The 13,506-nt window shown below is 42.0% G+C and overlaps 1 protein-coding gene across 1 annotated transcript in view; it reads left to right on the top strand.

The window, feature by feature from the left end:
• Nucleotides 1-5,126: 5,126 nt before the first annotated feature.
• LOC123520457 overlaps nucleotides 5,127-13,506 on the top strand; it is a 33,950-nt gene continuing 25,570 nt past the window's right edge. The window contains exon 1 of the mRNA XM_045282697.1: nucleotides 5,127-6,023. Coding sequence (XP_045138632.1) covers nucleotides 5,769-6,023 — 255 coding nt within the window. The 5' untranslated portion in view covers nucleotides 5,127-5,768. The remainder of the gene's footprint in view (nucleotides 6,024-13,506) is intronic.

Here is a 13,506-nt window from a genome sequence, read left to right as displayed (position 1 = left end):
CACTACAGTTTCATTGCCTGTCATCGCTAAAGCCTACACCTCCATCTGTTTTAGTGATGCTTGGTGATATGTTGCAAATTTCTCTACAAGTCCAGCAGTTTATCCTATTCGGAAGACTTCTTTATGTAGTAATATATCTTCTCGGCGAACAAACATCACCTGATTCTTCAAATCTTATCAATCTCATCCTTGTTAAAATCGTTACTTTTATGATTGCAGCATTCATTATCCTACTAATTCCGTCTCTCCTCAGACCATCGCTGCCAGTGATGTGACCATGAGCAAAGTGGCAAAGGTTGCGAAGTGACACTGGTGTTGTGCTGCCCACACTACAGAAGCCTGACCGTCACCTGTCACTGATTATTCAGTAAGGTTCCTATCAACAATTGTGTTATTCTATATACTGAATTTGGAATTAACGTTTGTGAGGTAAAGCAGGGGAGTAAGAGCAGATTCTAGGAAGCAGAGATAATTTAGAAGTCTATCATCATTCTCGTAGGTAGCGTAACCGTAATGTCATTGTTTCTGTATATTTCGTCTTAAATTTACAAATGGTCTTTATTTACGAAGCCGTAGCTCAGAGGGGAGCTGATAGAGTAGGGCTGGCTAACGATGCATTATTCTGGTTGGCAGCGTCACCGTACACAGTCACTCTGAGTATTTCGCCATGTATTCGCAAAACATCGATATTTACGAGGCCGTAGCTCAGAGGAAAGTTGTTAGAGTAGGACCGCCTAGTGGTGCAGGCTGTGGCTGTCTGGTGCGTGATGTATGACGCGTACATAATAGTCAAGCCGGGTCCCTGAAGCTCCTCCACCAGCCCGAGGTCACTCCGGTGCCACGCTTGCCACACATGGACAGTAAAGTGGCCACCGGATCGATGCCAGCGAGGGGCGATGTCTTTATTGCACGACGCTGGTGCGAGTGATGGGCTCAAAGACACACTCAAAAGTACACTTGTAAATATAGTTAAGATTTGCACATTTTCCATTTTCTCAGCCTAACTACTACACGTTTTTCACTTTGATTTGAAATCACGCAGCCAGTTATGACGTGTGCGGCACAAAGTGGCCTTCAGAATGGCGCATGCATGTAACAAGGGTTGCAAAGACTGGCATTGTGACGTTCTCTGGCAGCATAACGAACCGACATGTCAAGTTTGTGACAGGATGTGGGCGTTTATTCAGGCATACATTACACTTATGCGACAGTCTCGCCAGACAATCGTTACAGTAAACAAAGCAGCTCAGCCTTACACGCCAGTGGGTCGAGTCAATATGGACCATAGCAAGAGTCAAAGTGGAAGGATAGTGATATATTTTCAACATTCCAGAATATATCATTCACTTGAGCTACTGCGCTAAGAAAAAAAATTGAAATATTCAATAATTTTGGTTTTCGTGACCTGTCATAAGATTGTGTTTTATTTCTCCACATAAAGTTTGCATTAAAGCTGAGTAACTAGGTTTACACTACCAAACTCGTATGAATAACTTTGTTTTAAAATATTTGAGATACTAAATCCCTTTGCTGTCAGTGGTCTTTAAGATTGTGTTCTAAACTCTAACTTTTTTTTCTTTTGGAGTTAAATTGAATAACTTTCACTGTTAGACTTCATACGAGTAATTGTACACTAAAAGACAAAATATTTAATCATTTTACATTCAGTGGGAATTCAGAATTGTGCTCTTAGATTTTCCAGAACATATCATCTTTATCAGATAAAAAGAAAAGCCAAGGCAATCACAGTGTTCTGATCTTAAACCAATGCTTGGGCTTGATAGAAGGTCGGGCTTAGAAAGCAAGGTACGCTGAACTTACATATTTCCAGCAGTTGACACCACGATGAACAAACATTGCAACAGCCTGTCGACTTGCTTCATCCTTCGTGGTCACTGCGACAAAAGGACCACCCAGTTCTTGGTACCCATTTCCCCTCAGTATTGTTGTTTTGTTTGCCAGTCACGTGTTCAAGAGTATTGGTCGAGTATGGCATTGTGTTGCAGCGAGGAAGGCAAGTGGTATTTGTCATTAGTTCTTAGTGACCAACAAACATCAGAAAATTATCGCAAAGGAAGTCGTGTCTAATCTACCTTCATTATCATTGTAAGTGTTTCGCTCTTTATATCGAAACATATACTTAATATCAGTAGTTCAAATTATAGTGGCAATGTACTTTACAAATAGAACTGAGTTGTCGAATTCTTGAGATACCTCTTTTTATTGAAATATTTTTGTTGAGTCTTTCTTCGCGTGCCACGGTAAGAGTTTTATTCCATTAGTTCTTCTTAGGGAGCTAGAATCAAATTGAAGGGTGACAGCGGCTAACAACTCTCTCGGCGTACTGTTCATATCGCTAATAAACCTTCCAAAACATTTGAGACATTTTTTTTACTTGCGAAAAATAGTAAAAACAAATGGCAACACGTTTTGGCTGTAATGGCCTTGATCTTTTTTTTTTCTTTTTTTTTTTTTTGTTCTCAGTCATGCAAACAATTATATACACTGAGTATGCCTGTGTTTGTCTTGGAAAGGAAAGGGAAACTGATTTACACATGAACATTTATCACCAGTTCTTGACTTGTAGCCTTGATGCTTTTTTTTTTCTGTCATCCATGCACTTAATTATATAGAATAAAACTGACTCTCAGAGCAACTACCACCATTTACTTGGAAAAATAGAGAATATGATTTACATCGGAAAACTAATAGCCTTGGTGTGTTTTCCTTTTTTTATTTCATTGTTCTCATTCAGGCACGTAATTATATACATTGAAAACTGGCAAGACCGCAACACTATTTCTTCATTTTCAGACTCATGAACTTCGATTAGTGTAAAGAAGAGAGAGACTTTCTTTTACACAGGAGCAACTATGAGCACTTCTTGACTTCTTTTTTTTTTTTTTTTTCTCACTCGTGCACATGATTATACACAACCTACTTTTTCGTTTTCAGAGTCACTAAGTGCGTTAAGTGCGAGGAAAGAGAGAAATTGACTTAGTGTTGCTTTGTACGGAGCTTGGCGGATAAATATATGAGTACGTGAATGAGCGTGATTGAGCGTGACAAAGCGTGTTTCTTCTCCGTTATGGTACAGTCAGCGAATGGTCTGGCTGGAATACCTGCTCCAGTACTAATGGAGTCTTTTCACCTGCATGATTTAGTGTGTGTGTGTGTGTGTGTGTGTGTGTGTGTGTGTGTGTGTGTGGCGGTACGGCACAGGAGAGACAGCCTTACGATGAGAGTAAAAAAGGAATGAAGGAAGGGAGGAGGGGATATGGAAGGAAGGAGGGAAGGACAGAAGGAAAGGAGGAAGGAGGGAAGGAAGAGAGTGTTGTGGGAGGGACACATGAGGTCGATACCTATCCCAGCCAGTGTGTTCCATCCCTTTCTTATAACACTAAATGAAGAAAATCAGGCTCCCTTCGCACACGCCACGCCATACACGCACATGCACACACACACACACACACACACACACACACACACACACACACACACACACACACACACACACACCAGTGGCTTCCTAGTGGCTTGCTACACGCACATAATCACTTACTCCGGTTCGCATCCCGTCGCCTGTTGAACGCCCAAGACAAGCACCCTCCCTGTCCTTCCTTGCGTTTCAACCCCATTGTTTGCTTCTCACACACAGGAATACAAAGGAGGAGCAAAGACCAATACACGGTTTGAGACTTTGATTATTCGGTGTGGTTAAGTAAAGTCAGGTTAGCTAAGACTAGATTTGGTTTGTTTAAGTCTGTTTACGTGACATCTGTACAATATATTGGTTTTGTGATTATTTGTATGGCATGTATGTTACGTGAAATGATGCTAATGTATGTAATCGTTTCACATTCATTCTTTTTAGTTCCTATTTGTAATCAGTTTATTTTCTTATCATTATGTTTAAAGTCATCTTCTTTTTATGCTCATAGTTTTTCTTCATTCTTTTATGTTTTATTCTATTTTCAATATTATTTTATCATACTATTTTGTGTGTTTATGAATTATCTTTTTTGTGTAATTTTGCTGCAACTTTTTGGTTACCTTCCATTATAGCAACTGACATTCTTACCTATTGATTTTATGCTGAGACATTCAGTGGCGACGTCGCTCCTTAGTATACAAATGGGGCAGTTTTAACTAACTGGCTCCGCAATCGATTAATTGATTCAATAGCAAGTAGTGTGATTTGTATTTAACGTATTCTGTACCTGTTAGACATGTTTTGCATTACTCTTCTGTGCCGCCTTGATTGCTTCTATTGTGTTTGTGCTGCACGCAATCATCCTTCGCTCACCACACCTGGAGTCACGAGGCTACGCGGTACGATGCTCACTTTCCGGCGCAAATGTTCCGATTTCGAACCGGCTCACCACAATTTACAACGAGAGACGCAACTCACTCTTACCACCTTGTCGCGGCGCCGTAACTCACGTCTCATATCTATGTTCGTACTTCACAAGTCGTAAATACCTGTGGACAAGACGCAAAGCCTTGCACGTCCTCCCACATAACACGCAAGCGACCACAAGAATCACTCACAACCAGGGACGCGTCATAACCTCCAACTGGCGGCGCTGTTTCTATGTGCATTAGGGCACGCACACGTTTCCCGCACTGCGCTGACGCCAAGACTCTTAGCGAAGGAGAATAAACGTTCCTGGGCGGCTATTCGTTACCTAAGGCCGCGGCAGATCGAAGTCTGATCACAGGTAATTTATTGAGAGAGATCGAGTTAATTACTAGGTGGAGATAAATGACGGTGGGAGGGAGACAGGGAAGGAGGATAAGAAACAAGAAAAAGGTGAAAAAAGAGGAGTTATGGGAAAGGAAGAGTAAGTGAGGCGTGGCGGAAAGGGAAAGAAGAGGAGGGAGGGAAAGAAGGAAGGTCAGGGTGATGAAGGGTGAAGACTTGGAGGGAAGGGAAGGAAGGACTGGGTGAGGGAGTAAAGAGGAGACTAAGGGGGGTTTCTAAAGCAATGAGGCGATGAGAAGGTGGAGGGGCAAGGAAGAGGGGATATGAGGCATTAAGACGGGTAAGGCTGGAGGTGGGGGAAGAAGAGGGGGAGGATGTGGAGTAGAGGAAGAGGGAGGGTGGAGGAAAGGTTGGTGGACAGGTGGAGGGTCAGTGTGTTGGGCAGAGCGTCGCCGAGCACTTCCTTTCCGCCACGACTCTACCACCACCACTATCACTACTACCATCTCCTCCACTTCCACCACCACCAAAACAACAACAACAACAATATCAACAACAACACTAATAATCTCCATTGCATTATTACACGACCCACGCTGCACGCTAACCAACAGCACACACCACAACTACAGGCCACGCTCCCTCACCACCACCACACCACCACCGTTCCACCACAACCACGCCTCCGTCTGCAGTTCTGTCTTCTCGCTGCTCACGTTTTCCCCGCCAAGATCATGCTGCGGCCGCCGATCCAGCCAGAGACTCAGGCCCAGCGAATAGCCACCCCCTGCTGAGGCTTTGTGTGGTCCCAGGCCCCGCAGACAGGCCTCTCAACGCGGCCCCTGAGCGACATGAAGACAGGCTGGAAAGGAAAGGTGATCAGCCAGACGGAAAACCATGTTCCTCTGAGGTCTTCGGGGAGAGAAAGAGGCGGAGGAGCGGGGGACGCCTTGAGGGCAGCGGCCTTGCTTGCGTGTGCCAAGTGCGGCGGGAGAAGCCCTGGGAAGCCTCACCTTTGAGCCTCTCCTATGCGAACACTCGACTCGCTACTCGCCTTACTAGTATGTACAGACCGTGTCGTACCGTGAGCTTGGTGTGGGCGTGGGTGTGGGCGTGGTGCGGAGTGCCGGCGGGCGTTCTGGGGGCCGCTGCCATCCCGCCGGGGCTGACCACAGAGGCGCACATCTTCACGGGTCCCACCACCACCACGCCCCCGCCTCCCGCGCCCCCTGAGGACTTTACCGTCACGTACAAGGATGTGTTCGCCTCCTTCGTGCATCTCACCTTCAGCTACAACGCCACATTCAACCTCACCAAAGTAAGTGTGCCACCGCCTCTCTTTATCACCGTCAATGAGATTAGCGGTGCCAACATTGCTTCCAGAATAGCGTGACTGGATAGTGACTTCAGCACGATCAGCTAGAGTGAGTGGAGGAGTGACTACCATTATCTGTTATGTTATTTGCAGGCATAACTGTAGAATTCTGCCGTTGCTCCAGTGGTAGTGTGAGTGAAAGGGCGCTAGTGTTCGAATCAGGGCTCGAATCCCTCACATAGTCAGAGGTTAGGAAGGGAATCTGCTCCATGTAACGGTTCCCAAATGTGATAACCAATACCCTTTGCTAATAGGCATAGTCCTGGCCTTCATTCATCAAAGAAACAGCGACGTAAAAGCTTAAAAAACGCATCAGTTGGCTTGAATTTGCGCTCAACTAGAAAGAAACACATTTGAGGCATTTCAAGGGTTTTTTTTTTCACAGTGATTTTAACGGAGTGCCTGAAGTTTATCATAGCAACAAACTGAATTTTTTTTTTTTGTTCCTTCCTATTCTACGCCACAAACTATATTCAGCTGAGACAGATTCCAGAGAATTAAGCTGATATTAACTTGTATACATTGTGTAACAGTTTTCTTTACTATTTCATGCCCCGAACCATTTTCAACCAGAAATTGAGAAAAGATAAACTGAAGTTAATTTGAAGACGTTGCTTAGTTTGCGTTTTTTTTTTTTTTTTTTTTTTGGCGCTGAGTTTTTCGTGCCTGATGTGACTTAACTGCTTAAAGAAAAGAGAATCGGTACATTTCGACTTTTATCAGCTGCAGACGTTGATTTTTTTCAATATTTAACTTTTTTCTAAGGCAGTACATGTTTTTTTCACCAATATGATGACCTTGGTCAACCTTCTTCAGGCATGAAAAAAAAAAGAAACTGAGACACCCACACGCTCACACACTCACTCACAGGATTCCCGCGAACAAAGCAATGGCTCCCGTGATTTATCATTCTGACCCACACACTTGAAGCGTTGTTCCTCAATCCATCCAACCTTTTAAACATGCATAAGGGACATAACATTTTTTTTTCTTTCTCTTCTTTATGAAATATACAAGCAGCAGATCAGGTTTATGGTTCACTACACACTGGGGATCGACCACATCTGTCAAGGAGTAGAGGACGAAGCGATCGCTGAGTACACACACACACACACACACACACACATTCATATCATGTGGATTTGATAGATGGCGCAGTAGAAATGATAATAGCAACAATAGCAGTAGTAGCAGTAGTTATTATTGTTGTTGATGATGATGATGATTATAGTATTAGAAACAATCAGCAAAGAACTTCAAAATTAAGATAGGTGAGGCATGTACGGAGTGCAGGAGTAATTCAAACATTAATGCATCGAGCGTAGTTGTTATTATTATTGTTGTTGTTGACACGTTCAACACACCGCGCTGGGAACACAACTGTAAGCCACAACACATTGTTATTTCTAAAAAGCATGCCGTAAAGTGTGAAGGTGTAATGCATAGGTGTGCATAAATCTGGTTTATTACCTTTACCTCTCTGTTTGTGTCTGTCCGTTTCTCTTTCTGTCTGTCTGTTTCTCTGTCTATTTTTGCTAAATGTCTATCTGTTTATTTGTCTGACTGTTTGCTCTCTCTCTCTCTCTCTCTCTCTCTCTCTCTCCAATTCCCCTTCTCTCTTTCCGGCTAAACGCGGTTAATATCCTTCCAGTAAACAGAGACGGGGAGTCCCAGTGGTCTATGTGGGTCAGGCGGGTACTGGGTCACTACTCCCACGGTGTATCCGAAGGACTCTGTTGGTTAATGGCGCGTTGTCTGTCTGGCCTCAACCCGTCAGTACACTTAATGGCTGCCAGATAAGGCGTTTGTGTGTAATTAAGAGGCGATTCATTTAGTCTAATTACATTTCTCACTAGCACAACTACAGTTTCTCCATTTAGAATCCATAAGTAGGGTAGTAATGTGTGTGTTGGGGTCAGCGTTACAGTTAGTTTGATGATGGTAATGGTAGTGGTGGTAGTGGTGGTGGTGGTGGTGGTGGTGGTGGTGGTGGATCTTTATGTAATCACAAAGAGGCGCGTTCCTTATGAAATATTACAACTTCTTCTTTCTCTAGACGGCTTTTCACATGTCCAGTATATCATGGAATCGATGTTTTTTGACAGCTCTTCCAACTTTAAAACTTCCGTCAGCAATTATGTTTCTTTTTTGTCTTTGTGTTAAGTCCTCGCTTACGCAGATTTATTTTATGAATCATTACAAAAAATTCGTAAAATACTCCTCTACAAGATGACGCATCCTGTTAGACTATTCCACCTTTCACAAAAATTATTCAGTATTGTAAAAATTCTCCACAGTACATCGTCAAATGTGTTGAAGGTAGTAGCTGTCATTACTTCAGATTTATAAATATTTAGCCAAATTTGCTGAAAGTGATACGTTTGAAGTTACAGATAGTCATATCAATACCGCATTACTTTTTAAAGGCACATATATAACTGATAGTTTTAGTTTACCGAGACACAGAGACAACATGAAGAGACGAATGGCTGCACGTTATTCTAAGTGATTGGTTATGTACAGCTCCTCACGTTAAAAATTCAATACTGATCCTCGCGGTAAAAGTTCAATAACCACACTTCGTATTCAAAACGATCCATTCTTTCATTCAACTGTCTATCAAAATACTCTTTGCTTAAATCTCTTCAGTACCAAGACGCATTTTCATATTCATTCTACTTATTCTTTGGCGATTTTATACAGCTTCAGAAACATATGTTGGGATTAGAATATTAAAGACTTTTGACCTCCATACACATTTTCTAGTGTAAATAAAATCGTCTAATCATACCCTAAAATCAAGGTAGAAATGCGCCTCAATATTGAAGGGGTAATCTCCTTCAAGAGGAAGAATTCAAGACACGTCTCCGTGATTTCCGATGTTATTTTGGACTATTCTGTTTTTTGGGGACTGGCATCTTCACCAAGCCCTTTCTTTCGTTGTTATTTTGTTACCTTTGACCAAAACCCCTCTAAAAAAAAAGAGAGATTAAAAAAAAAAACTCTGCGTTTATGTTCAAATGCCTACTGAAGTAACATTAAAAAAGGAGATAAGAAAAGTCAAATGTGCAGTTTTGGGAAGGAAACAGATTGAGGCTGATCTGAAATATTGGTGCGTTATAGCACTTGAAAGTTACCACCACTCTGCTGCGTGGGCGTAGCCCGTATTGTTGAGCATTTGTCCCATCATAAGGACTATTTCAAAACCCGCAGAGATAATAGGGTGTGTTCTCATGAGTTTTTGACCCCTGCTGATGCGAAATTGTGAATAAAACTATCATTAAAATCATAAACGCTATCTTGAAAGCCACAAAAACTAGAATCTTCTAAATGTATGAGAGGTAAGTCGCTGAGAAGTTTGAAAATATACGAACGACTCGGTGAAGAGCTGCAAAAGACACTAAAAAAACTAATGTGTGTGTGTGTGTGTATGTGTGTGTGTGTGTGTGTGTGTGTGTGTGTGTGTGTGTGTGTGTGTGTGTGTGTGTGTGTGTGTGTGTCTGGCTTTTAGTGATCGTAAATGCAAATGAATATCGAGGATCAAGGTCATAGGGTGTGCACGAGGTGTGGAGCAGAAGCACGTCTGTGGATCGCATGCAGGGGCAAACACGGGTCATCTAATTCCCCTGATTCGAGAGGGAGGGGGTCGCTAAATGCCCTCTTTTAAGAACCATTAGCGTTTCACTTGCATAATTCACAGCGGGACGGTATGCGGGCTGGCCAGGGGTTCGGTAACGAGGTTGAATATTGCAATGGTTAAGTCCCTTGCTATCAGTGTCTTTAGCATACATTCTAGGAACATTTAGGAGGTGCCGCTGTAATAGTGAAGAACTGAACTGTTAAAAGTTTTTCTACTTTTACTCAGTTTATGAACGATAAGTATTATTCTTATAATATATTTTGGAATCCACTGGTAGTCTCTGTTCTCTCGCCTTCCACTTCCTAATACTCCCAAAAAATTCAAATTTTATATGATCATTAAAAAGCGTTCAGGATATCATAATATTCCCAGGAACTTTCTTCCACTCTCTGTTCTTCCATCTTGTAAGTGTGGAAAAGAAATCCATCTTAGCTTTAATTAATGAACAATAAGCATTATATCATGATAGACACCTGTAACTCTCCTTTGTTGTCTTTGTTCTTCCACATTGCGATGACTATTGCGTAGTGTTTCAAGGATGAAATATGACCAACCACGATGAAACTTTTTTTTTGCTTCTGAATTATATTAGGGAGAGCAGTACTCAATACTTGATCTCTGATTAATGTTTTTCAGTGTGTTTTTAATTCTTAAGTTTTCGCCTTTTCATATGAAAATTAGATCTATTATGGATGCAATGAAGGAAGACATGCTTGTGTTGGGTGTAGGTGAGGAATCAGCGAAGAATCATTGTTGAAGGTTGGTCCTCTGTGGCAAAAGATGACAGGAACACTGAAGGAACGGAAAATAGAAATAAATATTATATGAATATCGTAATTATCCAGTTAACTTTCATCAAGTCACCAGGAGTCACTTAGTAAGCCGCCAGTGACACTAGTGAGGCAGCAAGCGTGTTGTGACCAAGAGACCCACCTAGAGGACGGCCAGGCGAGATTCACTCATGCTAATGCGTCTAAATGGCGGCTAAACGCCACTTTGAATTCAGATATACGTCCATATAATTAATTGCCTTGTTCTCGGAGGGGAGCCAAGGCGGCGCGTGACTCCTAGCAACAGTGTGTGTGTGTGTGTGTGTGTGTGTGTGTGTGTGTGTGTGTGTGTGTGTGTGTGTGTGTGTTATGGTGTTTGTTTATCAATATGAGATGTAGGTCTCCTTGTTTTGTCAGTAATGTAGGCTCTCTCTCTCTCTCTCTCTCTCTCTCTCTCTCTCTCTCTCTCTCTCTCTCTCTCTCACCAAACAAGCTTCTCAGTGGCAGCACCCCAGCGAGAGAAGGAGGGAAAGCTTTGACTGAGTGACACGAGAGCTTCTATAATGAATTGCATAACGCCACCAACTCAGCGACGCAGTGCGGGTGTGCTGTAAGGAAGGGAGGGAGGGAAGGAGGGAGGAAGGGAGGAGAGGCAGGAGGGAGGGACGCAGAAGACGGGTGGGTGGCAGGAGCTAAGTAGGGGGAAGGCAGTGCGAGGAAGGAACATGAAAGAAAACGGTGATACGAGAAAAATAATATGTGTGGGGGGAGATGGATGGACTGAGAGACGGAGAAAGACAGAAACCGAGGACGAGAATGCATACGTAAGTACATGCATTAGCTTCACTCATATTTCTTGGTTTTATCCCGTTTTTTGTGGTTATAAATGTGTGTAATTGCATAGCCAAGTGTGGTAATGGAGGACTGTGAGTGTGAGTGATGGCGCTGCAGCAGTTGTTGTTGTGAGACACATATGGTTCCTTAATGCGTGTGTGGGTGAGGCGCATTACGACCGCTATTCTCGAATTGGTGAACTCTGGAGCTCTCTTCCTGCTTTTGTATTTCCTCCTGACTACGACCTGAGTTATTTCCAAGGAGGAATATCAAGGCACCTCAGAGGAACCAAACAGGCTTCTCCTACACCAATTTCTATTTCAGAGACGTTAACCAGCATTTCTTTCTATTTGTCCTTTATTGCTTTTCGTCGACTTCTGATGTATGAGGAAGGAAAAAAAAACATTTTGACGTCCAATTTCCGCTGGTTTTCAAGTTAATAACATTTTCAAGGACGTTTTCAGAATTATTATGGTTTGAACTCTTGTCTTGTCGTAGTTTGATAGGCTCTGCATCACCATTAGTAAAAGTAGTCACGAGAACATGCCCAACCATTATGGTTCGATTAAGGAACCATTTTGTAATCTCATTGAAACAAATTTGAAGGCTTATAAAAGTGACTGATTCTTTTAAGTTATCTTCATTACTAGTTTAAATATGTGTGTAAGTTTCTCCTTATACTTCATAATCGTGTTCTCTTTCAATCATTTCTGGTTTAAATATATACGAAAGGTTCTCTCTCATGTATATTTTTTTTTACTTCTCTTTCAGTCAATTTCCTCACTATGATTATTCTTAGATACAATGTACACGTAGAGTTTCCTCCAATGGTCTATTCTTGACAATTTTCTTCTTCTCCAGTGTATTGTGTCCATAAAGAATCATATCATGAGGTCGAGTATATAATGTCTCGTTGGGATTTGCAAAACTTAATTCTTTCATGACCTACGCTTCTGACATTTAGAAGAGGAAGGTCAGGTTGGGTCACGAATAGAACCCATGTTCCTTCTTCCACGCATAGCCTCTATGTCTGTCTCTCTCTCTCTCTCTCTCTCTGACGATGATTTTATCTTACATCAATGATTTTAGCTCTTTCTCGCTCTCTCTATATCTTTTCCTTTCATTTGTGTAAATGTGAAGAGAGTACGGAAGGAATATAATGAGAATAAATAACAAATATCCATCTTTTTCTTCTTCCATAACCCGCGTCTAATCTCATAATGAATCGTTATTAATGAATCGTGACCATTAAAACTATTAATTCGTAGGAGGCTTGACATGAAAAATGATTAATCTATTCTTTGGTAGTAAATAGAGAGAGAGAGAGAGAGAGAGAGAGAGAGAGAGAGAGAGATGGGGGAGATTCTTGAGTTTATTACTTTTCCTCTATTTTTCATTGTCACTTCATGTCAGATGATAGGTCATAAAAATGCTTGTGTGTGTGTGTGTGTGTGTGTGTGTGTGTGTGTAGGTGAATTGCATGAGTGTTTGCGTGTTAAAGTTGTATGTGTGTGTGTGTGTGTGTGTGTGTGTGTGTGTGTGTGTGTGTGTGTGTGTGTGCGCGCGCGTGCGTGCCTGTGCGTGCGTGCGTGTGCAGGATGCGTCATCTTTTTACCAGAATCTCTAAAATATTGCGTTGGATAATTTCCCTTCTTTATTTTATTTCTGTTTCTTTTTTTAGTTTTATTTTATATATTTTCTTTATTTTATGTGCGTGAATATACTGAGTACGTTTACGTGGGTGCTGTGTGTGTGTGTGTGTGTGTGTGTGTGTGTGTGTGTGTTCGTGTGTGTGTGTGTGTGTGTGTGTGTGCTTGCATGACTACCTTGCATGATATTTTTTTCTGTTCACTTTTTTCTTGGCTATTTTTTTATATATATCTAGTTCCTATATGCAAGGCGGTGGGTCAGAGAGAGAGAGAGAGAGAGAGAGAGAGAGAGAGAGAGAGAGAGAGAGAGAGAGACTGCAGTAGCGTAGTGGTTAGGAAAGGTATGCGTTCCCAGTAGTAATATCCACCACCTCCCAATACACACTCTCGCTTCAATTAACGCCTATTTCAACATCGTATTTCACCACCTATATTTATCACCAAAGTCATCAAGTGATCTAGCATATCTGACCCCGCAATTATCCATGAAAGCCATTGTACGTATATTTGTATGTTCTTTTCACTTTTCTTTA

Source organism: Portunus trituberculatus, chromosome 47, assembly GCF_017591435.1.
Source record: "Portunus trituberculatus isolate SZX2019 chromosome 47, ASM1759143v1, whole genome shotgun sequence".
In the NCBI taxonomy this organism is placed as follows: Eukaryota; Metazoa; Arthropoda; class Malacostraca; order Decapoda; family Portunidae; genus Portunus; species Portunus trituberculatus.
This window is presented reverse-complemented; position numbering and strand designations above follow the sequence as displayed.